General features: G+C 38.5%; 3 protein-coding genes across 12 annotated transcripts in view; 2 read left to right on the top strand and 1 right to left on the bottom strand.

The window, feature by feature from the left end:
- The window catches only part of CLMN (calmin), a 74,271-nt gene extending 63,857 nt beyond the window's left edge, over positions 1 to 10,414 (top strand). For 2 of the 3 annotated variants that reach the window (XM_030274920.4, XM_072930373.1), the window contains exons 11-13: positions 1,064 to 1,127; positions 2,165 to 2,226; positions 3,724 to 10,414. In XM_030274920.4, the coding sequence (XP_030130780.3) occupies positions 1,064 to 1,127; positions 2,165 to 2,226; positions 3,724 to 3,877 (280 nt within the window). In that variant the 3' untranslated portion in view covers positions 3,878 to 10,414. The remainder of the gene's footprint in view (positions 1 to 1,063; positions 1,128 to 2,164; positions 2,227 to 3,723) is intronic. The other variant, XM_030274921.4, reaches the window with a different exon arrangement.
- A 263-nt stretch (positions 10,415 to 10,677) lies between these two features.
- LOC115495649 (uncharacterized) lies at positions 10,678 to 18,683 on the bottom strand. Its single transcript, XM_072930655.1, has 3 exons — positions 18,608 to 18,683; positions 16,215 to 16,853; positions 10,678 to 14,035 (listed from the first exon to the last, which is right to left on the bottom strand). Exons 1-3 carry the CDS (start codon positions 18,681 to 18,683, stop codon positions 13,815 to 13,817), a joined length of 936 nt encoding a protein of 311 aa, XP_072786756.1. The 3' UTR covers positions 10,678 to 13,814.
- DICER1 (dicer 1, ribonuclease III) overlaps positions 16,207 to 27,751 on the top strand; it is a 65,097-nt gene continuing 53,552 nt past the window's right edge. For 3 of the 8 annotated variants that reach the window (XM_072929363.1, XM_030273114.4, XM_072929368.1), the window contains exon 1: positions 16,423 to 16,561. The gene's annotated coding sequence lies outside the window, so the exon portion shown is untranslated. 8 annotated transcript variants of the gene reach the window in all.

Below are 27,751 nucleotides of genomic sequence, written 5' to 3'. Positions count from 1 at the left end.
TTCTCTTAAATATGTCGAGTGATTCAGTGGGACTTGATTTGACTGTGCTACAAACTTTGCCACACAAAACCCAAGTGGAAGCCCAATGCATTTTGAACATGGAAGTGTTACAATTGCTTTTCTAACAGAGAGAGTATTTTGTAATGTAGATTAAATAGTCCATGTACATTGTGACACTATGTGGAAGCATGACATGGATTGATTTCAGTAGATAATTTTTACATGTTTTTTCTGGTTATGAACAAGTAAATGAGGTGTTGGAGAGAAAATAAGATGAAGAACTCATGGGTCAAGGTAAAGGCATTTTAATGAAAAGACAAAGGCCACGTGTGGAAGCAAATTAGAAGAAGACCAAAAATAAATTAATTTGTTCTCTACTTCCCATCAGCACAAAAGTGTTGAGCCACTTCCTGGGAAGCAGGGTGTAGTGGTTGCTTCAGAAGACAGATATAAGAACAAGTGTGTGTGTGGGTGCCACTGCCCACAGTCAGCTCTCCCAGCTGTTTCCCCTCCAAGCCACTTGCCCAGCCCCAGCCCACTGCTCTTGGGAAATTCAACTGCAGCCCAGCCAGGCCCAGTACAGAGACACTCAGCTAATTTTGCGTTATTTACTTCTGGTTTTTCTTATGTTCTAATTCATTCTTAGGTAATCTGAGTGGGACATGAATTGTAATTTGTTGATGCTTATCACTGGAGCACTCTAATGAATTTGAGAGTTTGCTCAGAAAAACCTGTTGTTCCCTTCAAGCTTACTGTTCCCTGTCAGTCCAATTTTTTTATATCAATGGCCGTAAAACTTGGGTACACTCTCAGTTAAATGTCAGTGATGTCTCAGATACAATTTTTTCAGAAAAGATTCCTTTTTGAGAATATGAATTTTTTATTGTGGGTCAGATTTTCCCAAAGCCATTTTTATTATGTTACTGATAAATTCCAGTCCATATTCTAATACATGCAGCAATGCATATTTGTGGGTTTGTGTAGCTTAAACCTGTCACGTCCATTTGCAGTGTCTCTTTTAAACTAAACTTTATGAATTTAAAAACTTTGCTTTGACATACAGAAGCAGTGACAACGATGCCAACATTCATCTCCGAAAAAGGTTTTCTCATAATGCTTCTGAGGAGGTAAGTGTGGACATTTATTTATTGCTGTTTCTTTGGTTGTCTCAAACTCCAGAAGTTCACACACTGTAAAAAGGCCTCTAACAGTATGAAAGTCTTGTGACTTATAATAATTTTAGTGCTAAAACCAGGCATAGTTGCAAAGTTTTACTGAACTCTTCTAAAAACATACTAAACTTTACTGAACGTTAAGCAAATTCACAAAGGAGTACCTAATACTACAGTTAAATCTGTTGTAACTTTAAATCTTACTTCATCATACCTGTATAGCTGCAACATTTTGCTTGTTTGAAGCTGCTTTTGTTTGCTGCTCCAGTTTCTCTTAGTTTTTGCATTCTCTGTATAACGTTGATGCCTTGGTCTCAACCCTGCAAAAATGCTGGGTGTCTCCTGAAGAGCACTGTTTCTGAAAAACTGGGCTCCATCCCTTTTCCTCACAGTAGCAGTGTATTATTTTATCAGTAGCAGCAGCTAACCCTGAAAGAATTTTAGTTGTAATGTGAAACTGCGTCCCCAATGAGAGATGTGATTCACACTGGCTTCTTGAGACCACACAACACAGCTGAGGTCTGGATTTTTATTTTTAAGTCAGAAGGAAGGGACAGCATCAGCAATCAGCAAGGACATGAATATGGCCATTTTTCAACACAAAAACAAAACTCCGACCATCTTGGAGGATGGTCAGAATTTTTGAGTTTTTAAAAAAATGCTGCCACCAGTGTTCAGTGAAAGGGAGGTTTCACACAGATGCTTTAGTTTTGCAATACTGTCAGAGCTTCCACAAATACATGTGAACAAGGGAAATTTTATTCAAGTGATGAAAGCAGTTGAAAGCAAAAAAATCTTATTTCACAACTTTTTTCCTTTTCTGTGTGTGCACCAGACTGCAGTACTGGATGTGCTGACAGAAAATATGTTTATAAGCACACTTTCATTTTAATTGAGCAAACATTGGATACAATTTGCATAAAATACACAGTTACCACCTTTGTGAGATGCTGCATTTTATTTTTATCTAATCTATTCCTGGTTTGTTTAAGGAAACCTATGGTGTAAATGAGCCGAAGATTACAGATATGGGTGAAAATCCATTAATCATCGGGTGAGTGTTTCTTATTCAGACTGACTTTTGCAAGGGAGCCATAACTCCTAGGCACTACTAGCAGTGATTCAAAGGGAGCTGGAAATTAATTTAAATGGTAGCAAGTGTCTTCTGTAATGGCTCAGAGTCCACATTTCCCATAGGTGTAAGATACAAAATTTCCTTATTGCTCAGTCTGTCCCTTGACTAAAATGCTTGTTCTTGACCTGAAAGATTCAGCTGTCTAAGGAGGATTTTGAGCATTTTCTCCACGTGGTGGATATCTCAGGCTGAGAGAGGAGTAAGCCCTCTGGCAGTGATGACTCTTTCCAGGTTTGGAAGACTGTCAAAACAATATTTAGTGAGATCAGTGCCAGGGAAAGTCAATTACTTCAGTGGAGGACTGGCCTCTGTTGGAGCATCTATGAGTTTTGTATGTATTTTTAGCTTAAACTTAGGGTGACTGGTCATGAACATAGAGTGTGCATCCCTTTGGTATTAGGGTCTAAATATCTGTAAGAAACAAGGATCGCTTTAGGTTTTGCTTTAGGTTTTGCGTCTTAGCTGATACTGAATAGTACCTCTTTGAACTTCTAGGTAAAATTATTGTTATATTTAGATGCAGAAAACACACAAAATATTATCAGGATCCACTGGTCTCTCTCTCTGTTAAAAAAAATAATAAATACACAAATAGCTGTTACAGTTGTATCAGTTGTACAATTTGCTGATATTAAGCGAATTTCATGTAATACTCAGGTATATATCCAGTAGGAGGCCCCAAGTAGAAAAACACCATTTTTCTCCAAAAGTAGATTAAAAACAGTTTACCAGAGTGATTTTCTTACAGTACTATAAAATTATAAAACGATTGTACCATCTTGTGCCTTTTTAAATAAGACCTTTCCTTGTCTTTGTAAGAGTTCAGCGGTGCTGGCAGAATCCATCAGGCTTTGCCCTTACCAACCACATCTGGAAATTTGTGAAGTTGAAATTTTGGAGTTGTCCTGCAAACCCCCAACAGCTAGTTGGTTTTTTGGTTGGAAATCTTGGTCTTTTTCTGTTTAATATTCTAGTGCCTAGCATGAGGGGCTCTGAAAGTAGATGATTTGGGGAAAGTACATCAAGTCAGATCCAGTGTATAAGCAAAACTGTGGAAGTGTGACATGTGTTGCCCAGTGCTGTGTTTACTGTTCTGAAAATAAAAAAGGCATCTTCTTGACAGGTGGAAGTCTCCTTATATCAGAGGGCTGTGCTGTAATGGCACTTACTAAACTACCTGAGAATTTGTCTGAATTTTCAGAAGATTGATTCTTACATATGTTGACTCTGGAAGGAACACAATGCTAAAGCGCAGTCTGTCCCTCCTAGTCTAGCTGAGGCCCTCCAACTGACTAGACTGAAAAGTTCATTAAACTGCTGTCTTTTAGACCACCCTCTGATCTTCACAGTAATTATTAACACTGAAGGTTTCTTCTTCTTTTCCTTGCCTCTTACTGAATTCTCTCCTGTTTTCAGGAAGAAAAAGGACATGGAAGCAAGCGAGACTCCAGCACCAACTCATGAGATAACAATTTTTGAGCAACCAGAGCTATTCTACTTTGTCATTTTCTTTTGGGTGCTGGTCTACTGCCTTTTACTCCTTCCACAGCTTCTTAGCAACAAAATTTGATCTGTGTGAGGTGTGGAAAATAAAGGGATGGTGGCTGGATTGCTTTGTGTATCTGCATATGAATATGTTCCTTCAGGTGAAGCACAAACAGAAATCCAGGACCTGGTATTTGTGTTTATTATCAGGTTGTCTTCAATTCCACTACTGTTGTGCTATGACAGTGTCAAAGCACGTTTTATATTATGGTAATTGTGTAAATATATATAAAAATTATCTGATTTAGTAGATGCGATTTTGTACATTTGTGCCTTGCTTTATAAGATGCTCAATAAAACCAGATAATTATCAGTAGAAGTATGAACAATTCAGAGCTCTAGTCTTCAAAAATTATTCTTCTGGCTTCACTTTCTTATGTAGGGCCTGATAGCTATGGAAGAGGGATGGTGTTGACTTACCTCTGGATCTGACCACTTGCAAGGGCAAGGCTAGAAATGCTTCTTCACATTTTCCATTTGAAAGAGTTGGAGGCAGAGCAGAGCTACAGGTAGTGAAAACACATCAGGAACTGATTACAGTTCCAGCAGCAAATCCAGTGGTGCAACAAAATCAGGTTGAGGGTTTATTGGGGTAAGGAAGTTTGATTTTTTTAGGATTTAGAGTAATTTTTATCCTGCACCCTTTGGTGTGTTTGATTTTCAGGAATAAATTGGGTATGAAGAAGTGTGAAGAACATACATGCTAGCTGCTTCTTAGGAGACTTTATATGGGAAATCTCAGCCCAGAAACTAAAGTTTTAAAAAAGTACCTCAGTGCTTCTGAGTCTGCTTTTGCTTAAATTTCTTTGCTGCTTTAATTAACAAATTGCATAAAGATTTCTCTCTTTTGCAGATACAAAAAATAATAGGTAACAGTAGCTGAGGTTACTGTTAAGGCATTAGGGCGTGGTAAAATAATTTGAAATATCTTTTAAGTGTCCAATTCAATTGAGAAAGAAATGACAGATGTAAAACTAAATACAAAAAAATGCTGACAATGAGTATTGACTTCCTAGTGTGACTGAAGAGATTCCTGTGACTTATCCATGGGCACAGTTAGGCTACTTCTGCCACTTGTAATTTTTGTCCACATCAATGATCACTTTAGGATATTTGATATAGGATTTTTGCCAGAGAAGGTGTAATCCAAGCTTTGTAGGACAAAAAAGAAGTCTTCATTTTCACAGCAGTAACTTCTCTCACTTTTAGTGAAGTCACTACTTCTAATTGAAACATTTTTAGTTTCATGGTATGCTTTATGAGGCTACATCACATTGCTTCTTCCATATGAAAATTCAGAAGGTTGACTGCAATATGCTTCCTAAAATGAAAGATTTTATAATTTTACATTGAGTGAAAATTAAATGACATGGCTGTAAGTTTTACATATTTTGTTGTAGCATAAGGTGTATCCCTACCCTGGCTAAGTTTTCAGATGAACTAATAGCACCTGGGATCAAGATACAGCAAATTATTTACAGGTATTTAAAACCTGTCTGTAGCATGTTACCTGCTGGGGCAATCCTAACCATCCATCACACTTCATTCTTCTTCATATGCTTTTTGTTCCCCTAGGATTTTTCTCCTGAGCTGCAGTTAGAATTCAATAGAAGTAAGGAATGACAGGAGATCTTAAACATTGAAAATAAAATTCTGAGCCCCTTTCCACAAAGCTGAAATCTTTCCTATTCTCTCCTGCCACTGTTGACTAGAACTGGATTCACCCCATGAACCTAGAAATAAGATCCATTGTTCTTGATGAGGAAGAGATCAAAATGTCCCAGCTTATTTGGCTTAAAACAGCTTAAGTAAATAAAAATACATTTCTTTCACCCTGTTCATGAAAGCAGTCAAGATTCTGAGTCAGCAGATGTTGTGATCCATGAACCTGTTTGTGCTTGTTGTGGAAGACAGTGATGCTTTCTTCCAAAAGAAAACCTATATGACAATTTTTGAAGGTGCTTTCTCGAAGTAGACTAAATTAGAAAGATGAAGGGTTAGCGCTTTCTCCTCCGAAAGAATAAAATTTAGTACAAGAAACATTTTATGCTTATCCTGAAAACCAGGGAATACCAGGCTGGGATAGGGCATCTATTTAATAGCTGCAAGCAGCAGTGTACTGCACTAGTTTGGAGCAAAATGTTGACAGCTTTTCATTATGTTTCACTCTTCACAGGCCTCTTTGGTTTATGACAACTTTTTCTGACCCTTTGTATCTTTACTCTGGTTCTTCCATGTCACTAATCTTCAGCAGAGGCTATTTGGAGTTGGTTTACAGTCTCTTTATAGGGCTTTACAGCTATCAAAGTTCAATCAATTATTCCACCTTCTTCTTTCGTTCCTCCTAAGAAAATTAATCAGGATGAGGAGCTCTTTGGATGTCTTAGCTAAATTACTTACATCCATGAAGAATGGAAAGGTGAATGGGAATGCACTGATGCCAGAAATATCATTACACAGTATTTTTCTCCAACAAGGAGAAAACCCAAGGTTTTCTTTGTTACCTGCCACTGTTGAACTGTGACTGATACATTGAAGTGAGCAGTTAAAATGTCAAACAGCATCCTACAACCCCATTGTATTGGTCATCTCCACAGTGTTTCAGTTGAGGTACCCTTTCCAGCCTGTCCCACTGAGAGACAGAGATTGCTTCTTCCATCCAAAATAGACAGAAAAAAAATACTAAGCCATTCCATGATACTTGGTATTACATTGCTTTCAATTTTTAGGTTTGTTTTGTTGTGGGTGTGCTATAATAGAAGCAGTGTACCTTACCCACCCATTTCATGGGTGAGAAGATCCAGGGTGAAGCACTAAGAGTGAATGTACTGATGTTGTCAATTGTGTTTAAAACAACTAAACTCTTCAAGACTTTTACCTTTACCTCGAACTGTAAGGACTGACATCTGCATAAGCAGCAGCTTCCCCTACTTAAACTGACTTGTGAGCCTGCATCTCTTCTTCCACAGTGCAAGATCCAATTCCTTAATGCAAGTGCCCTGTTTCTGAAAACACTGCTTGGTCTTAGGATTTGTAGCCTATTCTGAACTACTGCCTAAGAACTTGATTATGAAACATTTATTATGGCAAAGTCTGTTTTAAGCTGCTGCCCAGAGGACTGGCTGGTGATAGTGGAGGGTTTAAACTCTGGGCAACCCATTGTCTACCCATTTTCCAATAGGTATGTGCACTGTCTGAATACAGAGATTTTGCTGAACTTTTGCCTGGATTGAAAAATGCTAAGCTTGAATTGCCCACGTATGGTATTTTGATTTGGAAGCTGAATTCAGGTACACAGGGGTACTGATCTGTTAAGACTCTTTCTAAAACCTGCTGGTTTAGAGCAAATGTGGGTAGCAGAGCATTGTGAAGTGTGAGCGTCAGGAAGTGCCTTGAGGATCACTGGATAAAGGATGTTTGGTGTTCACAGAAGCAGCATTAAAGACTGAGTGGCAACTGTAATAGGATGGTTCAATGTCGTTGTAGTCATGTAACTTAACCACAAAGCATTTCATCATGACTTTATAGAAAGTGCAAGGAAAGATACACCATTAAAGATAGAACCCCACTAAACATTTATGGGGCAGATGATTTAGAGTTGAAGGAGTGAGTAAACAGTCACATAATCCACAAACTGACCAGATTATAGCTTTTGCCAAATTTTAGGAAATTATCAGTGCTAAGGCAGAGCAAACACAAACTACAGTAAAAAATGACAATCAATTTTCAATGCCATGAATATTTTTGAGAGATTGAGCTCTAAAATGTATTTTTATTGAGTTTCTAGATTGTAATGAATGTGTCTACAGAATTTTATGCAAAGCTTCAGAATTCAGCTGTTTTAAAATGATTTTTTATATAGCAGTGATTATTTTATCTATATATTTAATAGAATTGTAAAACCATTTTAAGAGTACCTGTAAAATTCTATGTATGTGATAGAATTATTTATTAATTATGACTCATGAGAATGAACATTAAGCTATGCATTGGTTGTGTCATCCATTTGAAAACCGGAAACTGCAAACAGGAGAAGAGCTTTTAATGAACAGCAGATCTGAAAAGCAGGGGAAATGATTGAATACATTTGTGTGATTCTTAAAGCTGCATAGCAATATGTAATTTTGTGATGTTAAACTTTCAGCTAAAGTTGCAAAATATACTGAGTGATTGAGCTACTTTCTTCCATTAAAACTTCCTGAGGCTGAAATCTCTACATGTTGATATCTGGCGTCTAAACACACTTAAATCCTGTACACTTTCTGGACACTCTTAGTTTACTCCTGTTCAGTATGACTGTAACTTTATTCAAATGGTGCTCCACTGAGTTTACAAGGGTGCCATGCCATACCCAGTGGAGGTTTTTAGGGTTCTCAGCACTAATCCTCAAAGAATCCGAGCTGTAGGAAATTAATTTGGCCAGTGTATGTGGTATCACATACAGCCATCTAACATAATAATAATTATAACTGTGCATTATCACTTATGCTAGCTTTAAATACTTGGGAGTCCTTTCTTGCCAAGCACAAACGTGAATGCATCCAGTGATGTGTTCAGTTCCTCTACTTCTGTGGAAGTCAGTGCAACACATCTGTGTGCTAAGCACACACTACAAGATCTGGCCCTGAGGGCACTTAAATCAACATCAACCACATAGGCCAGGAAGTCGCTGGAGCCTATGCAATGCCCATGCAAATTCAATGTACACCAAGAATACACCACTCACTTCAGTTACCTCCATTTTACACAGAGCATTTGTTTTCCTAAATCCTGCAGAATCAGCCCTCCAAAGAGAGGAAGTTAACATCTACTTCCATCTTCAACTAAGAGAACAGCAGCAAGGAACAAATAACTGGAAAACAAGGGTGAGATTTCAGGCTGCAGTATGGCCATGGAAGTTCCCAAACTGCTACAGCTGAAAGCTCATACCATGACAATAGGTTGCCTGCTGTTTCCATTGAGCTTATAGGTAGCAGATTTGAATGGAGGTAAAAATCACTAAATCCTCTGTATTTATGCATTGTGCAGGTTTTTGTCAGGTAAATAACTTCCCCTGGCACACCAATGACAACACTAATTTACAGCTGCCCAACTTACCATGTTCATGTTCCAGGTTTGCATCTAAACAGGACACACAGTGTGGCTTGTCCTTGCCCATACCAGCCCAAGATCATGAAGTTGTTCATGCAGGAGAATGGGATACATGCACATTAAATGAGATGGAAAAGTTATGTTCTCTATGGAGTAACTCGCTTTCTCTGTCCATAGCTTCACACTACTCCAGAGCTCACAAAGGGTGAAAAAATAATCCTTATTTTTTCAAGTGCCATAGTCATTTCATTTCAGGGTTATCTTAACTGAAATTGTGGAACATCAAAGTGTTTCTTTCCTCCACTAAATGTAAGATGTGGAAAACCTCCTTCCACCTCAGTGGCACTTTCAACAATTCCTTTCCAAGCAGCTGCTACTGCTGATATTGGAAAATGAGCCCCATGTTATTTCTCCCCATAGCGGGGGGAAATATCTTAAGTATATGTCTCTGCAACATAAAATTGGCCCCTCAGTGATTAATATATTTTTTTCTTCTTCATGAAAAGGTTAGAAGCACCAATAAAACTTATTTTACCCTAGTAAGAAATACTATAACCTACCATTCCAAGAAAGACTAGTTCCTGGTTGTCACTGCTGTGTTAAGGCCAGATAATATCTTTTCCCCTGAATAGTTTCATTACTTTCACTGGGCGTTCCTGGAATCTCTTCGATTCACAGAATAGATTTGCTGTGTCCAAGGACTAGTTTGTACAGAGGGGTCCTTGGTCCATGGCCATTATTAAGACTGTAACAGAAAATCACTCTTGTTTATTTCAAAATGACTGGTCTGATGTGAATCAAGTAACTTTCAACATATATGCTGCTGAGTCCTTGAGAGAAACAATGCAGTCACATTTTAATGCCAAATAAGTTACACAAGTTAAATACGTATTTTTACTTCAATGAAAAATTCAACTTGTACTTTTGTCTTGAACAAAACATTTTAGTAGGCATACCACCTTGTGCTATTGTATACCACTGTGTAAAAAGCTGAATAAACTGTTTTACCTTTCTTGTTAAAGTTCTCTAGTTTAAACTGTAAAGTGCTAGATGGCTAAAGAGTTAATGAGGGACTTCATACTAAATAAATAATTTGTAAGTAAGGAATGTTATATTTAAAATACATGTTTCTCTTTGGCAAGTGTTGAGGAATGATGATTTTTTTAAAATGAGAACAAATGCTGGGAGGATTTGAGTGGTGTCCAGATACAGGGAAGGAAATGCATTTTCATGTACTTTCAAATACATTTCTTTTGAATACTTCAGTCAGAGGCTTGTATTGGATGTTTGCACTAGTTGATCAAAGCTAATTTTTGTGAGAATGAACTAAATTCTTCTGTATAGCTGTTAAACATAATGTTTTTAGAAACTGTTATGCTGTAATAAGAATAGTATTTACTAGTGAATAGCTCCAATTTATTTTACAGAATCTCCAGTTTTGAAATAAATGGACAGGCTTCCTAATCTGTTACCTGTGGGTTTGTCCTTGTGGATTCTAATTGTTGAATTTATTAATTGTTATTATTATATATTGTATCTATTATATGTATTATCTTTTATCTATCTACACATTTTCATGCCCAGAAACTAAATGCATGTTCTAGGAGGAAAGACCTCAGTAAAGACTGCAAATTCATAAAGTGCATTGTTTCCCACTTACCCAAAAAGTGACTTTTCATTTTGGAGGAAGCATCTAAACTTTTTTTCTGGTCGACAAACAAATGGATTCAAAAATTTTATAAAGGGGAAGAATTACTAATTTATTAATGCATAGAAACTGGCATTATAAAGGGAATAATGGGAAAGCTTACAAAAACAGTTGTGCTTAATTGTTTACTGTTCTTACAATTTGTTTATCTGAGTTGTTTCTATATATATGTTTAGATTTGGGCATTAGTAAATTACTAGCTGCAGTACCATTTTATATTTACTATGTACTTTCCCCTACACCTTAATTCCCTGTGCAGTATATGAGAAAAAGAAAATATAATACAATAGAGTTGCAATACAGTTCAGAATTAGCCCCATGATGTGTGTCCTGAAAAATATATCTAAATTGGATAAATACACTGAAAGGAAATGGCATATGGGAAAGGTATAGGAATGCTTCCTCTCTAAAAGTTTCATGGGTATCATGCTTTAGGACTTGTAAATATTCCTCTAATCCTTCTACAAAATCAAATCATCTCACATGTTTTCAAAGTGCTTCTAACCACTCCTGCAGTGGTTGTACTTGCCTATTGGACAAGCCTCCCCCACAACTAAGTGTACATAGCAGGACAATATTCATGGTTCTGTTGAGAATTTGGGATATTTGGGCCCAGTCCTGTTAGCAATGTAGATTTCCAGCATCATAGAACAGTTTGGGCTGGAAGAGACCTTAAAATGTTATCCAGTCTACCTGCTCTGCCATGGGCACCTTCATCAAATCAGGTTGCTCGGAGACCTGTCCAGTCTAGCCAAGTGTTTCCAGGGATAGGGCATCTACCACTTTCCATAACCAAAACTTTAAAAACTGGTTTTTTGTTTTTTGTTTTTTTTTTTTTCCTACTGACATTGTGGTTAGGAATTTGCAAGTGCACTGGGGAGGGTGCAAAATTCAAATAGGTAAGATGGGTCATCTCAGTGTGTGGAAGCAGAGTATACTTTTACAATGGTATGAGATCCAAACCTTAGTTCAAATTCAAACATAGTAAGACAGGAGCCATTTGACTGCTTTTCTTTTAACTACTCTGGGATAAAAGTTATTCTGACAGAAACTCAAAAATAATCTCCCTTATCCTTGTTGTGTAATCACAGTTATTGTAGCTTGAAGATTATGTACATGCAGTGCTGGAAACACTGGATCCATCTGGACCTTAGCAGCAACAAAGACAAGCACAGGGTTCATTTCTGATAAGGAGCCCTACATATGTGTACACACTGAGTATGCGCTTGGGTTGTGCAGGAGCCCAGACCTCCTAAAGATAACCTGTGGCCATCACACATATTCTTGGTGGTGTAAACTGAGACCTTCATCCTCTCTTCAGGGCTCATTTTACTTGGTCGGTAAACAAAGCCAGCAGGAGCACGAGAACCTTCAGACTGGTGAGTGGGTATAGCAAAGCCTTTGACTTGAGCTGTGCTCTCTCTTATGACACCAATTTATGGCGGTAATCTTTTCTTGAGTTGCTATTTTTACTGATGTTACAAGGATTATTTCCAGGAGAGCTAATTGCAACAATTTATGAGATGCCTTTTGTGGCTAACTCCATTCCTTGGTGAGACAGTACCACTGGATTACCACAGTCCTTGGCAAACTACTCTTTGTCTTGGAATGTCATATAACATATGATCAAAGCAAAATGTATAGCTCCATCTGCTGTAAATACTTTGAATTTATTATTTTTCATTTCTTTTTTATGTTTGTTCTGTACCCTGGGGAACAGATTTATCACTCTGCTGCTAAGTATTTTCTGCATGTTATCAAGAATTGACATGCATATAGATTTATATGCTGTAAAGTGATATTTCTTGGTTCTCAGGCATAAATGAGCATTAACAAGGGTATATCTCAAGGACATCAGGAACTTCTATTAACTGTTGTATGACAGATCTTTTGCATTGTGCCATTGCAGCTACTTGTGAAATTGCTCCCCTTTATCAGTAAAAAAACCCATCAGGTGAAGTCCCAGGTGACTGGAAAAAGGAAACCCTGCACCCATTTTTAGAAAAGGCAGAAAGGAAGAGCCTTTCCCCCTTGCTCCTCTGGTTCCCTACTGGCTCGAACCTGAAAGGAAACAGTGTAGTGCTCAGTTCTTCAAGGGTTAACATCATCAGTAAACCTGAGCAAAACTGCTCCTTCTTGCTGCCCATGTTCAGGAGATGTTTGTAGTCATACCAAAGTCTTTTGTGACTCCCTCCTTTTTCTACTTTTGATGTATTTCTAAATTTATAGGAAAATTAATTACAGTATCCAAACCCATTGTAGCTTTGATGGCATCAAAAAAAGCCAGTATTTCTAGAGGAGCTGGAAGCCAATTTTGGTTTAAAAATATTCTCTCTCTGTGAGGCTATTCCAGAACAGCCAACAGAATTACAAGCTCAGAGTTGAATACAAATCTTGTGGTTGACATAAATTTTGTTCCCCATTTTTTTTCAGCTACTGGTAGCTATATGGTGTCAAAAATTGATTTCTTTCCTAACAGAACATTTCTTTTTCTCCATCCCTCTTCCTTAGCAGTGATTTAAATTTGTTTAGTTTCTTTAGTGATGTGTCACTGTGCTAGAGACACTCTAGAAACTGTAAGTAGAAGATGATGGAGGAGATCATCAGTCTGGAGAAATCCAAGGAAAAAGCAGCGAACTTTGCCTGGGAAATGCTGCCAGGAGACAGAGGGGTCAGTTTCCAAACTACATCAGCTCATATCCTCATGTCAGTAATTTAACGAGGTAAAAAAAAAAAAAAAAAAAAAAAAAAAAAAAGTTTTTCTTGCACTAAGGAAAATATCCTTGAAATTACGAAGTCTGGGTCACTGAAGTGGGAAAGCATGCCAATTTTTTTTCTTTTTTAATGCATTTTAGGGTGAGACAAAGATTCATGCAACCTAACACCATGTTAAAATCTAAGCTTCAGTTTTAGAAATGGAATGTTCTTTCTTTCTTCCAACTTCCTTCTCTATAATCATACCTGCAGCTTTTTCTCATAATACCCTGCAGGTGTTATTATAAGCAACATGGTTTAAAATGTTTGCAGCTGCTCTTTCCAGCAGTGATTCACAGCTATGAGCTGGAAAACCTGGTAGCCAGACTGCGGCTTCTTGAGAGGAAAGCCTCAAGGAAAAATTTCCCAAGTGGAGTGCAGAAGAGACACATCCTTTCCTGGCCAGAAACTAGAATGCAACACTTGGGCAGCTATTTCCTTGGTAACTGCCGGCTTGTTTCAAAGTGCTGTTCTGAACTGGTGTGTGACACGGGGTCAGAAGACATCGTGGCTGGTACCGACAGCAGGGAACAACAGAGGTCACCATTGTCGCACAGGATGGAATCTCTTCAGAGCCCATTTTAGACCGGAGCCGAAATGCCTGGTTTCCACCGGTGTGATTGGACAGTTCTGTAGCATGAACAAAGACAATTCATTGTGACAAAGTGATTTTTAATGTCAATTTTCCTATTTTCTAACCCAAACAGAATCTTTCTTTAATCTTAGTCAACAGAAAAGAAAAAAAAAAAAAAAAAAAACAAACAGAAAAGCCTCCACTCCTCATCCCTAATTTTTTTTAAAAGGGAGATAGATATCTCTATTTTCTTGTTGTCTAATAACAGTTACCCCATAGAGTAAATATCAGTATTTATAGTACTAAAGATATGGGGAATGCTGTTACTTGGTACATTGTTACTTATTCTTTTCCAGATTTTAATAGTTGGGTAGTGTGTCCTTTTCATCCCACAGCCCGTTTGCTTTGTTTTTGTGGTTGGTTGTGTGGTTTTTTTTACCAAACTCTGAATGCCAGCCAGTTTGAAATATGTGGAATTTTCAGTTGCATCTCACATTGATGAGATCATCTCACTTTAAAAATGTTTGTAAGGAATTTGTGAAATCAACATAAAAGTAAATTTTTAATTTGGGGTTAAACTCTGAAGGTTAGGTCTAATTACACAAATACATGACATCAAATATCTTCTTCTTAAAATAGAGAGGGGTAGTAGTAAGGAACAGCACAGATTGCATCCTGTGTTTTTATATCAAAAACTCCTGTCAGCAGGCAGGCTCGAAGAGGAATGAGCTGTGGAGAAAGACACCAAATTTTATAAGAAAATAACTTCCAGAATTCTCCTGGTATTTGTCTATTTTGTTTTCTAAGTATTCTACTTGCTTTCTCTTTGAACCTACTTGAAATGGATAAAATTAATTCTTTAACCATGGCCTGCACTAAGGAGAGTTTCTTTCTGCTCTATTTTATGTTAGAAGGAATCAAGAATGCCAATTTCCTTCAGTACTTCAGCTAAAATTGGAAAAATAGACCCATATGTTCTGACAGTTCCCACTGGATGAGACTGAACAGCTGCTCTTCTTCCTCAGCTTTTGTCATGGGATATAATTATTCTTCCATCCATAAAAAAACAGAAGGATGCCCTTTCAATCCTGTAAAAATACCCAGTACTGTAACACTTAACAACATAATGGCAGGCATTACAGAAGTTCTGCTCTAAACAGCAGCAGAGGTTTGTGCCAAGAAAATACTTAATTTGATAATACCGCAGGCCTCTAGATCACTTTAAATCTGAAGTAATTTTATTCAGGTTGTTTTAAATGGATCTTAGGAGTGCTCCAGTCAGCTTCATGTTTTTCATACTGATTTTGCAGGCACACTGTGTTACAATGGCAAGTCCCTGGTAGAGAGCAAATGGAAGGAGGAAACAAAATGTCCAGCAAACAGATCTTCCACTGAAAACACACTGCCTTCCACACAACTTACAAGGGCAGTGGATGGCCAGAAGTGGCATGGCATTTATGCTCATCTTCTTTATCAGGCACCAAGGCCGATCACCATCCAGTCCTTCTGCACAGAGATCACAGAGACTCTCACTTGGTCCTCTGGCTTAAAACAAATGTAACTTATTCACCTCTGGCTGAAGGGTTTTGGTGGTGGTAAAACCTTACCCTACACCAGCTGTTTAATTCCAGACATTTCAAGGCACTTCTAAAAATATTTAGCAGTAACATCTACAAGATCAGTGGAGTGTTGCCAAAGTACTGGAGTGAGACCAGTGCTCCAGCCAGGCAACAATCTGCCTCATTCAGTGACAGAAGGAGATGCTGCCTTGGGAATGCACAAAACCCATCTACATTCAGCTGTCCCCTCTTCTTCCACCTTCTGGGCCCTGCACCAGAAAGGACTAAAGGCTCCCCAATGGAAAAGCAGAGCCTTGCCTTTGGCAGGAAAGTGACTTCTTACGGAAATGGCCAGCTGTGTGTGGAAAGGTGGGATTTCTGGCATTGCCAAAGGGATCACCTTTTTCCCCTAGGGCTATCCGTGCGATAGGACAACGCCATCCCCTCAGCTCCGTGTCTCCATGGCCAATCACTCCAGGACCCGCAGGGGCAGGATGAGCGAGCCCGGGCCCTCAGCCCCCTCCCAAGATGGCGGCCGCCGCCCCCGCCCCAGCGCGCGAGACCCGCCCGCCGCGCGGCGGGGGAAGGGGAGCGAGGGAGCGCACGTGAGCGCCCCGAGGCTCTCCGGCAGTCGCTGTGTCCCGCCGTGCCATTGGCCGCCTCGCGAACCTTTCACCTTTTACCCGGCTGCGGCCGCCAATCGCCGGCTTCCTCTCATAGCGTGGGGGGATGCAGAGCGTGCGGACTGCGCAGGGCGGAATTCTCGGAGCGGGGTTGCGCCGCGGGCGCTGGGCGGCCCCCGTTGGTACGGGCGGGAGGGGCGGGGGCGGCGCTCCGTTTGCGTAGCGCCGGCCGTAGCGCAGGGGCAAGGGAGGGAGGGGGAGGCCGTCCCGGGCCCAGGTGAATGGAGGGACCTGACAGCTGCGGGGACTGAGGCGGCGGCGGGGAAATGGCGGCGGCGGGAGCACAATGAGACGCGGCCTGTAGTAGGGGGAAGCGCCGGGCTGGGTCCGGTCCGAGCAGGTAGGAGATGGCGCGCCGGGAGCTGCATGGCGGCCGAGCGCGGGTGTGTCGCGCCCGCTGGCCGCAGCTCCCGTGGCCCCGGCGCCTCGGCCTGAGGGGAGGGATGGCGGCAGCCTTCCCTTCCTCCGTCCCTCCCGGGGCCCGGGCGGTGCTGCCCCGCCTCCGCCCCGGCGGCCGCCCGGGCCCCGCGGTCGGGCTGGGCCGCTGCCCCGGCGGGGCCCGCACGGCCGGGCCGCGGCCCCGCTCGGCTTTGTCTGCGAGCGGCGCCCCCCGCGGGCTCCGGGGCCCTCCCCTGTCAGGGAAGGCACTAAAGGAGTTTAAACTCAGCAGTGCTGATGGTAAAGGCGATATAAGAATGTCTTGGTTCTTCTTTGCTTCCTTTCCATCCTTTTCCAGGGCAAGTTAAGGCAGCGTGATTAAAGGCAGACCTTCTACTGTGTGAATGTGCGTTGAAAAGTGAAAGGTTGAAAGACATATATGTTTGCACAGGGCTTTGTTGCTGTGTTAGGTAATATAGATCTAGCCCGCATGAGTAGAAAATGGGGGATGATACTGATATCTGACCAAAAAAATAAAAAGGCAATTTTTGTGCGCATTATGCTTAACCAGAAATTGGTGTTCAGTAAAAGTGACTCTCAAAGTGAATAGTGAATCTCAGTTAACTGCTAACAGTCTGGAGGATGTTTGGCAGTTCAGACCCTTCAGACCAGCTTTGAGTATTTTTGACGTTAAGATTTTGGTCTTCAAGTTAGGTGGTTGGCTCAAGTGGTGAAATTGTGTATTTTGGAAGATTGTCTTCAGTTTTCTTTCCCTTAACGTGGTAATGAAAACAGTTAACTTTGCAGACACTCAGTTTGCCCTGTGTTTTATGTGTTTTCTTTAAGCCACTCTGGATGCTCTGTTGAAATGCTGACTGCACGTGCATGTTCTGTAGGTGAGGGTGGTGCTTGTTTTAGCAAGTTCATACAGACACTAACTGAATTTCATTTCATAACTATTTTCCTGAGTTCCTCTCCTAAGAGAGTCTTTCTTATTGTCTATTTCCACACTGTGTCCGTGAGCTTTGAAGACGCTACTAGCAAATTTCAGCTGGAAGGTGCTTTTTTTACATCTTTAATGATTGGATTGTTACTTTATTAATTGGTAGGGTTAAAAATATGTATATATTTATTCAGAAGTGTTTACCCTGAATTAGCTACTGCTGTTCTTCAAAGCATCCTGATAACACAGTTCTGTGAAAGTGGCAGGTCAGTACTTGGCAGCCACAAAACAATTAATACGAGAATTAACAATTGAAAAGGCAGTGACATCAATATGTCGTTGTATAAACCAATTCTCAGTCCATATGTTTAACATTAATTGCAGTTTGGGTATTTTCTCTATCTCTCTTCTTTAGAAAGGTTGTATTAGGCTAAGAGAAGTGTAGATGGAAAAGACTGGGACTTTTCACATGAGGAAGGACATATTAGTAAAGGATAACAAATATCACAAAGAGTCATGAAGAAAGTAGAAGAAGGAAGTGTTGATTTTTTACTTGGTTCTCCTGTTTTTGAAGGATTTCTGTATCCTACAGACTGAACACAAATGTGATACTCTTTTACACTGTGTGTAACTGAAAGACATGGTGCATCAATCTGTTGGGAATGGCAGAAGTTTACCAGACAGTTGAAACAATTAATTTATAGTGAGATTCATCCAAGGGTACAAGACCAAAAGTATCTTTTTAGTCTTGGCAAACACCAAGGTGGCTGGTCTGTGGAAGGTACCTCTGCCTGCCCTGCAATTATACAGCTCCATACATGTCCTCTACTGGTTACTGGTAGGGGGAGGCCAACCAAGCTATTTTGTCTGTTATATTACATTAATAGTTTTCTAGAAGTTAATTTTTTTTCCTTTCTTTTTAAAAGAAAAAACACACAAACGTATGTAGCATACAAATGGAAAAAACCTAAAATTTGCAGTTTAAAAACAGATGCATTTTAATGGATTTTTCTAATGTAGTTCATAGATGTTTCTCCTTTCCCACCTCAAAAATGTGCAAAGTACTTTGCCACCTTTTCAGCAAAGTGTATGGATTTGCTTCAGCACAGATGCTCAGTCTGAGTATCCCTGCCTGATCCATGTTGGCTTTCAGGATGAGCTGTCTAAATGTGCATTGATCTGTATTGAATGCAAATTACTGGCAAAACCAAATGAAAACACATGCATACATAAAAGAGCGAAGAGTTATTTAGTAAAATGGATAAAAGAGCTGAAATAATTTGATTTCTTTTTAGATAAGCTCTAGAATAGAAGTGAGAGCAAAAATTAAGGAAGATTTTGAAGAGGATTCTAGGGCTTTAGGGACAAGGAGTGTTACGGTAAGTGCTAAGATTACAGACAGGTTTTTGATTTTGAGGCATAGGTTAATTGATTGATACCAAATTGATTTTTGCCTTTTTTGCTTTTATATATTCTCTATAGTCTTTACATACATATATTTGTAGCTCCATAGCCTATTATTGTATTTGTAGCTAGCATTTTACCTACTCCATTGGACAGAAAGACAAAAGGAATTCCCCAGCTGCTCCAAGCCCTGGGGGTCCAAGGTTACGTCCTCTGGGAGCTGTGATCAAAATGACTTCTGAAGACACATTTTCATGAACAAAGTTTAGTTATTATCCTAGGGGGACTTTCAGAAATGGGTAGAACCAGGGGAGGAATTGCCTCATCACCTGTGTCTCTAATTGGGGATTCTTGTAAGTTATGCTAATTTCCAAACATAAAAAAATTCTATCTGCTTTATGTTATGTGTGCATCTCCAGCGCTTTTCATCCAGCACGTTGTGCCATAAGGATCCTTGTAAAGGTAACCCCTTTTATCACCTGTGTCTGGCTCATGATTGTAGTGCCAGTGAAAAGGCATCACTATCAGGCAGCAGGAAGAACTTCAGAACATTCTGAGATGGGTTGTTCTGTTGTTCCATAATTCTCTCTGGCCTTTTTCCCTCTCATGTAGGTAATACGAACTAGGGAGTACGCTGAGTGTGATGTGTTGTTGGCAGAACAGCAAGGTGGTTCCTGTGTCCTGGTGCCTGACTGTAACCAACCACTGGCCATCTGTATCCCATCACCTTCATGTGTTCAAGTAATTTCTTTAGACTGATAGCAGAAGTTTGGTTTTATTTATACAGATATTTTTAAGAAGTGCTACTTTTAAAAAAAGTAAAAGTATCATAGCGTTGTGTAGAACAGGAGCTTCTAAAAATGTTTGGAATGTGCTTTTAGAATGCTATATCCTGAAGGCTAAGAATAGTTGGGAGTAGATCACAAAGTATGATTTTGCTTTACACCTTGACATCTATTTTTTCATCCTTTAGCCTTTTTTGAGTACCATATGTATTGTGATAAGCCAGAAGAGAAGAAATATATAGTAAAAACTAAAAGTTCATTTTTTAACTGAAGTTGCAATCTTTGTTGACATTTTTTAGTTTTGGTGTCTAAACTGTACTGACTGGGGTATAGTAGCTTTAGGACTGTTAGTAGAACATTCTAGAAGGCTTAATCTAGAGAGCAAAGTAGTGCCCACTTTAATGTGTGCCATGTTATTATGTTAGGTAAACTCTTGGTTTTGATAGTTCTTGCATGTTTATCTAGTAACATAATTTTTCAGGTTTGCGTGCTGAGCAGTGTATTTGGAATTCCCTGTTATTTCTGCTCTGTATTGCAGACTACATTAGTTAAATCAGTTTTCCATTATATTTATTACCTTCAAAATCATGCAGTAAAGAAACAGAGGACTGAAATTCATGTCAAGGAATTTACTTGCATTGTTGCACAGCTGGAGATGTTGAAAGGCTGTTCTCTGATGGGAAAGAGAAGAAAGAGCAATATTTTCCACTTTCCCCTGTTGTAAATACTCCTGGATCCAAGAGACTTCAGTACTGCTTGTTGTGGCCCTTCCTAGAAGTACAGTCCACTTGTCAGTCTGTGATCTGTGTTTTGGTTGGCATGAGTGTTACTAGTGAGTTCCTTCTTACCAAGACAAAAAAATCAAAAGAATTCTCTCTTGATCTTTGCTAATGGTAGTAGAAAATCTTGGTTTGCTGTGCTTTCTTTGTGACAATGACTCAGTACATCTGTGATGTAAGCTGGCAGGATCAGTTTCTGCCCATGATTTAAATATTCTGTTATTCTTCATAAAGGATTAATTCCTTTGGGTTCATTGAATGAGAGTGAGAGATCTGAGAAGCAGCAGGATAGCAACTGACTTGAAGGATTGGTTGCTGGAAACAGAGGTGGTCAGTTTGGGGCTGTTTTAGCTGGCCTTGGGATTTTTTTTGTTTGTTTTAAATGTCAGTATCCTTGTATTTTTTCATTTGTGCAAATGCACACACATTAAAAAAACCCAACTCCAAATGTATGTTTGAACCAACCCCTTATTGTCAGTAATTAAAACCTGATTTCTGGTGTCTGTCTCTTCTTTTGGATTTTGATTCTTGGTAATTTGTCAAGCCATGTAGCAGCCTTTTTCCTCAGCTGAAATGCTAGTAAGTTGGGTAGCAGTAAAGAAATTAATCTTAAGTATAAGAATTTAGGAATTTTATTTTTGAAAGCTGAATTGGAGCTTTAGACCTGCCCACTTACTGATAGCATTAATTGCCTTTCCTTAGGAAGTGAGGTAAATACATTTTGCTTTTTCAGGTTAATTTGTTTGATTCCATTGAGATGATTTGGCTATTCAAGCATGTCTGGGCTGGCTACCTTTGCAATTCCTGTTTCTCTTTTGTTTGCAAAGTCTGCTTTGTTTCTGATCTAGACCAGGTTTCTTACAGCTTTCTTTGAACTGTTACTGGCCTTTTATGATATTTCTGCTCTATATTTTTTTGTTCAAGCAGAAATGAACAAAAACGCTTAACTATATAAAGGTGAAGTTGCCTTGTAGTTTGTAGTAAAAACTTTTAGAGGTGATCTGAATTCTAGATAGCACTCAAACCATAGAATACCTAACTTCTCTCACTAAATTTTGGCAAGTTAATTCATGTATTTTTGTTTTCACCACCGCTTTTGAGTTTAATTTTCAAGTGCATAAATAAAAGACATTTTTCAGGTATTCATATGCTACATACCTTAAAACATTTAAATGTATTTAATCTGACTTATTAACTAGGGGTTTATGAATTAATGATATTAATTGATAGTATATCTTCTTTGTTCCAGATATTAGTGTCTGGGATCAATCTTAAGGCATTTAATTCCTCACTGAAGCTGTGTATTTCTGATTAGGCAAACTTGTGCTTTGCTATATCTTCATGGTCAATGGCTACTAGGCTTTTGGTTTTGGAAAAAGATACAGAATGAAAGTGCTTACAATACACGCAAAAGTCTGGTCAATTTTTTTTAGTGACCCACAATCTTTGCCATCTTTCAACGAAAGTTAAATGCCTGTATTGTAAACTTGCCACATAAAGTTGATAAGAACGGATATGACCTCTGTTGAAATTTGTTTTGGGGAAAAAAAATCTATGCTTCTCCCTTCCCGTCTGAAGATATTTTTTCATGGTTCTAACTATCCAACATAGTGCTATCTCAGTGACCTCCAAGACTGTAGACATGAAATTACTGTTAGAGATGGATCATGAGCATTAAAAAGTATACTGATTCTTAAAACAAAAATACCCCAAACAAGTACACATTTAAACCTCTGTTTCTGCTGCGTGTTACTTGAATCCCCATGATGATGTGTGTGTTTTCGTCACTTGTTCTTGCTGTGTATACTTTCCTGTTTGTGTGAAACAAAGTAAGAGGAAAATTGGAATATGAATGTTTTCTACCAGTTAAATGAACAGAGTCAGCATGAATGGCAGAGACTAAGGGGAAAGTGTCAGAAGCTTGTTACTGAGAGCCATGGGATTATCTTTGTATCTTTTTCATTATTTCTGCAGTTACTGCCAGCAAGGTCTCATGGACTGCCTCACAATTTTTTGCAACTTGTAAAAAAAGAGTGTGAGGAAGTGTGTTTCTAAAGAATATTGAGCTCTATCAGCATTAGCCTCAGGATTTCACTGACACTAAAGAAAGATAGCAAACTGTAAGTGATGGGGCAACAAGAAACTGTCTGTGTACTTTCAAAGATTATAAATCAAAAAATAAAAATATATCCAGGTATTTCCAGAAATGTATACCTAGTATATCCACAGGTTTATATAGTGAATACATAAGTTGATTTGCTTACTGTGCAGTCACAAAGGCTCTGAGTTCATTAAATCTTCCACTATAGAAGTGTGGCTGTACCACCTACTAAGCAATTTGAAAGCAATGGGTTTGAGGCATGATGGGTGATGAAGCTCTGGAGGAGAAGGTGTGTAGGTTTTAGGAAAGTAATGCATTTTTATCTTCAAGTATTTAATTGAAAAAATAATGGAAAGAATGCCAAAGACATTTATGAGCTCCCTGGGTCTTTCAAAGACGTATGATCAGCTTCCAGGAGATGAGCAATTTTCCCTGTTGTAATCCTTGCATACTTAATGTTTTGTTATGTTGAAATTAAGAAGTTAAACATGCCTTGATTAATAGTAAGTTGTCTGGAAAATGGTCATCTAATGACCGTGTGTTGCCTAAACTGAATACAGGATAAGTTTTTAGTGACAAAATTCATGATTCATTGAAACTGTCTACTGACAAGTTATCTCGGCTGATGAGGGTCTGCACAGAATTACTGGATGATTTTAGGGCATGTAGTGACTGGCATAATGATGAAGCAGGTGCTGATTTCTGGCAGGCATTTGGAGTAGTGTGCCACTAATGTATTGATGTATACATTGCCAGCTATTAGGAGTTGTTAAAACCTTTTATCAGTTAACCTTACTGCGGTCTGCTGCCTGCAGGTGTTTCCTCTGGCACCATTTAAATAATTTTGGACTACACAGGAAGAAGTTTTGGGTTTGAAATTTTTATTGATCTTAGTGTAACACAGTTCAGCAGGAGTTGGCAAGAGAGAAGAGAAGCTGGTGTCTGATTTTAAATTGCACTCTCAAAAACCTGTTGAATCCAATTTCCTTGTTTTCTGTAATGAAGGCGTTCAAGTGGCTGTCAAAGTGGATGACAACCTCCTCCTCATGGCAGCTCTAATACTACTCTAATCCATATCAACTACTTAATTCAGTTTGCTGAGCAAGTAGAAAACTTGCCTAGGTCAAGGCAAGTTGTATTGTTATATACTTGGTTATATTGTCCTGAGCTATTTTTCTCCCAAAAAGTCAGATAAGAGTCAAAGCTGTTAGAGAAGGGAAGGAGCAGTTGCAGTGTGGTTCCTTTACTGAGCATTAGGTTGTCATCAGATTGGATTTACAGTCTTATGAAAACCAGTCTGAAACTACTACTTCTCACTAATTAATTGAAATAATTGTACCATGTTTTTATCGACTTTGTACTTTCTCACTTACTGTTAATAGCTGCTGTTATACACAAGTGTGTTATGACAGTAGTTTTGTGGGTTTGTGTATAAAAAACAGATGTAGTAAATCAAGGATAAGAACCAAAGTGAGGGGAAAATTATGCTATGAAAATTAAATTAAATACCAATTGGATTTAACAACACTTTTGCAAGTACTATTCTGAGGAATGAACAACTTTTTAATAAAAGTAACTATAATCAGTTCAGTAATCAAGATGGAACACTTAGACTAGCTATTGACTTGGAAAATTCACATCTGAAATTATGCCTAGTTTAAAACCTCTCATTTTTACCTAGTGGTAATTTGTAGTTATGACTCCATAGTTATGAATCCATATAAGAAACTACTTAAAATTCTAGGACTTATTTTCCTTTTTGCCTCAAATGTAGTGAGTATATGTTCTGAGACATTAATACAATTAGATACAAATCAATTACTTAATAACTTAAAGTTATAAAATTTTATTAGAAATAAATATTTTCCTCTATCCAGTTTTCCATTCTTATGAAAGTGGTGGGATGAGATTTTTTTTAAATGATATGTTCAAGATCTCTGGTATAATTAATAGCTTCAAACGCTCTTCAAAATTCAGTGTTTCCATTTTAGTGAGGGAAGGGGAAAATTTTGTCCTAATTTAGAAGAAACAAAGCCCCTGAAGCCAACCATCATTGTCTGCAAACAAAACCAAGCAACTCTCTATTTTTTTTACCATGAACCTTGTAGAGATTTGTAATCATTCACTTGAAATCAGAGCTTTAGGACTCCACACTATCCAGAGCAGAATTTGCTATGTAATTATGTGGGAAGTTCAAAAGTATCAAGAGTAGTTGAGAGAGGTGGGTTACCTTTGTAAATCAGGAAAACTTTGTGGTTTTTTTTCTCCCCAGCTTGAGTAAGATGTTTCTCCCCATCCCATAAATTTGCCGTTAGAATAGAACTGGGGGTGGGCTTAGGCTGTACAGATTTTCCAAACCATGGTTTTGGTGGTTTTTTGGTTTTCTCCATAGGCTAAACTCAACTTTATGTTAAAAATCGACTGCAATTTTTGTTAAAACATGTAACTAAATGGTGATACCTTGCACCTGTGGTAGTTGGATATCATAGGGATATATTAGATCTTTAAGCAAGAATGTCCAAAATGTAAACAATGTGCTTTTCAGTGTTATGAGTTGAACAGTTAAGTGTGGGCTAAACGCTTGTATTCTGTTGGATTTAAAAGGTAAACAATGTTTACAAATTTTAGTTTAGTGGCATACTTCAGGAATATTGTTTGTGAGTGTATGTGTAATTTTCATATGAAGTAGTAGCCAATGCTTAAGGCCAGGAGTATTTTTAGCTAGTATTTCAATACTGTCAAGAGAGTTAATTAAAAAGAGAAAATCCGAAAACTTCAGGTTATTTTAAAAAAAAATTGCATTCTAATTAGGGGGCACACGATCACAGCGGTGCTACTCAGAGCAGCAAAATTTTTTTCCTGTTAGGCACCTGAGGAGCATAGGCTGCATCTTAGGCTCTAGTTTGACATGCATTTTAGATGGCATCTCTGCCCAGGAAAAAAAAAAAAACCACTTTTTCCCTCCAGGTCCTGGTATTTGTTGTTAAGCTTCATTGGAGGAAGCATTTCTGAAGTTTTATGGTAAAGTGAATTAACAAGACTGATACATCTAAGAAACAATTTATTCTGTGTGATTTCTTTCATTCTGGTCTGACTCAGCTGTGGTCACAGATGACTTGGAAACAGTTGTGGAGGCAGCAGGTAGATGGGAGTGAGGGTAAGAGTGTGTAGGGATGTGTAACTGTGCTGTACTAAATGCATGGTAAGTTGTGACCAGGAGGCCTTTATTATACAGTGTTTTGTCTTGCTGCTGAGTGAAAATGAAAAAAAAAAATAAAAAAATGAAATGAATCTTTCCTGTGCTTTGTTTACATCAGAAATGTATTTCTTCTCTGATTGTTTTAGAAAAATTTGACTGTACAACCAGCTACAGATTTTTATAAGCATATTGGAGAAAGCTGAGGTGAAATACTGATCTGATGAAATGATGGGATGTAAAACCTCTGCACATGCCACATGCTTAATCCTACTAAAAGAGGAGTAATAAGGTCACTCTTCTCAGTGACAGCTTGCTCATAAGGATTTAAGGTGCTTTTCCTTTTCAGTGTACTTTGTTGATTAGTCTCAATTTCTCTAACGTCTGTCTGTGCCACAAGGACAAACTTCAAAATTTTTAACTTAAAAATCACATACCTTTAAAATTTTATTTCAAAACTACTTTCCCATTACAACATCTTAGAGGCCTAGATGTTGGGGTTTTTTTGTATGTATTTGAAGTAGCTTGAATTGCAAATTAGGAAATTATGAAAAAGGTAATTTCTTAAAATCATTACTTAAAGAGAAGTGAGATACTTCCTGTTCAGGGTTGACAAAGTAGTGCTGAGGAAGAAGAGGGAAATCTCCATTGAAAGTTAGACATGTAATCTGCTTAAGTCATTCTGGAAGTCATCAATTATCTGCTTCTTTAGGCAGATATATATGCCTACTCAAATAAGCTGCTCATTAACTGATGAAAGCAAATGATTAGTCAATGAAATTGAAAGTCACTTGTACTTAAATATTTATTCTGAATAATTTCAACTTTTATTATTATAAATGCTTATGTTTGCATTCATTGAGTTATAAATTCTTTCCAGATACAGGCTAGTATGCAGGGGGAAAGTTGTTCTACATAATTCACTAAAACAATAAGGATAATGGTGTGATTACTGCAATGATGGCTGTGATGCTGTTCTTCTAATTAGTCAGATGCCTGTGTTGTGAATCAGCCTAAATGATATCAATATGGATGCAGTTGTTTCTAAGGAAAACTAGAAAAACAATGTAAGTTCTGAAGTAATAGGGTAATTTTACTTATATCTAGGGTAACCCTAGATGTAAGCTTTCCTAGTATAAATTTGGGATGTTTACCAATATACATCAATATTGAGGATATTAATGCCTCTGATTTAATTGGACTTGCTATACTGGCGTGTTAATCTTGGAGTAATTAACTTTAAAATGCTTGATTATTCCCTGTTAAAGAAATTATTTGGTATATAAAGACTTCTAGTAAGGTTTGGAGGTTTTTGATTGTTTTTTTCTTTTTTTAAAATCTGAAATATCTCTGCTTTTCCAAATCTTTGATTGCATTCATGTCTTTTGGTTTGCTTCTAGAAACTTGCACCTTTCCTTTAATTCCCTCATAGCTGGGTCGAGTTCTTTGTCACTTGCATGCTCCCAGTGCTTCTTTTGATCCAGCCAGTCTGTGTGTTTATTACAGCTGCCTTTCACTTCTGTGTTGCTTCATGGATGTCTTCAGAGAGTCTGGGTTTGATTGACCTCTGGAGAAACATAGTCTGACCTGCTGGAATTGGTCATCTGCCGGGTACTGTGAGAATAAATGAGGGTAAGAAAGTACTGTTAATGCAGTACTCATCACTAAGTAAAAGAATTGATGTGTGGCAGAGCTGCCCAGGCTGGAGGAGTGATACAGTCAGTGGTAACTGTGAGAGATTGTATGTGAATTTGAGTTTTGTCTCCCCCATTCAGAATGGTGGAGATGTGTTCAGCTGGTCATCTCAGGTCGTTCCTTCTCAGTCACCAGGAATGTACCTGCCAAGCTGTTACTGTTCTCTTCTGGTAGGTCTTTAAATATGTCCAGAGTAGAAGCTGAGCACACCAACAGCAGAAAGGGGAGGTAGTCCAGGCTCTGCCAAAG

This window comes from Taeniopygia guttata, chromosome 5 (assembly GCF_048771995.1).
Source record: "Taeniopygia guttata chromosome 5, bTaeGut7.mat, whole genome shotgun sequence".
Lineage (NCBI taxonomy): Eukaryota > Metazoa > Chordata > Aves > Passeriformes > Estrildidae > Taeniopygia > Taeniopygia guttata.
This window is presented reverse-complemented; position numbering and strand designations above follow the sequence as displayed.

Excerpts from the sequence above, each read along its gene's own strand:
- LOC115495649 (XM_072930655.1), bottom strand. The coding sequence starts at position 18,683 with ATGGATCAGGCAGGGATACTCAGACTGAGCATCTGTGCTGAAGCAAAT. Across the intron at positions 16,854-18,607 it reads TTTGCTGAAAAGGTGGCAAA|GGGAGGGCCCCGGAGCCCGC; the intron begins GTACTTTGCACA and ends CTTCCCTGACAG. Across the intron at positions 14,036-16,214 it reads CGGCCGCAGCCGGGTAAAAG|AACTGTCCAATCACACCGGT; the intron begins GTGAAAGGTTCG and ends TTCATGCTACAG.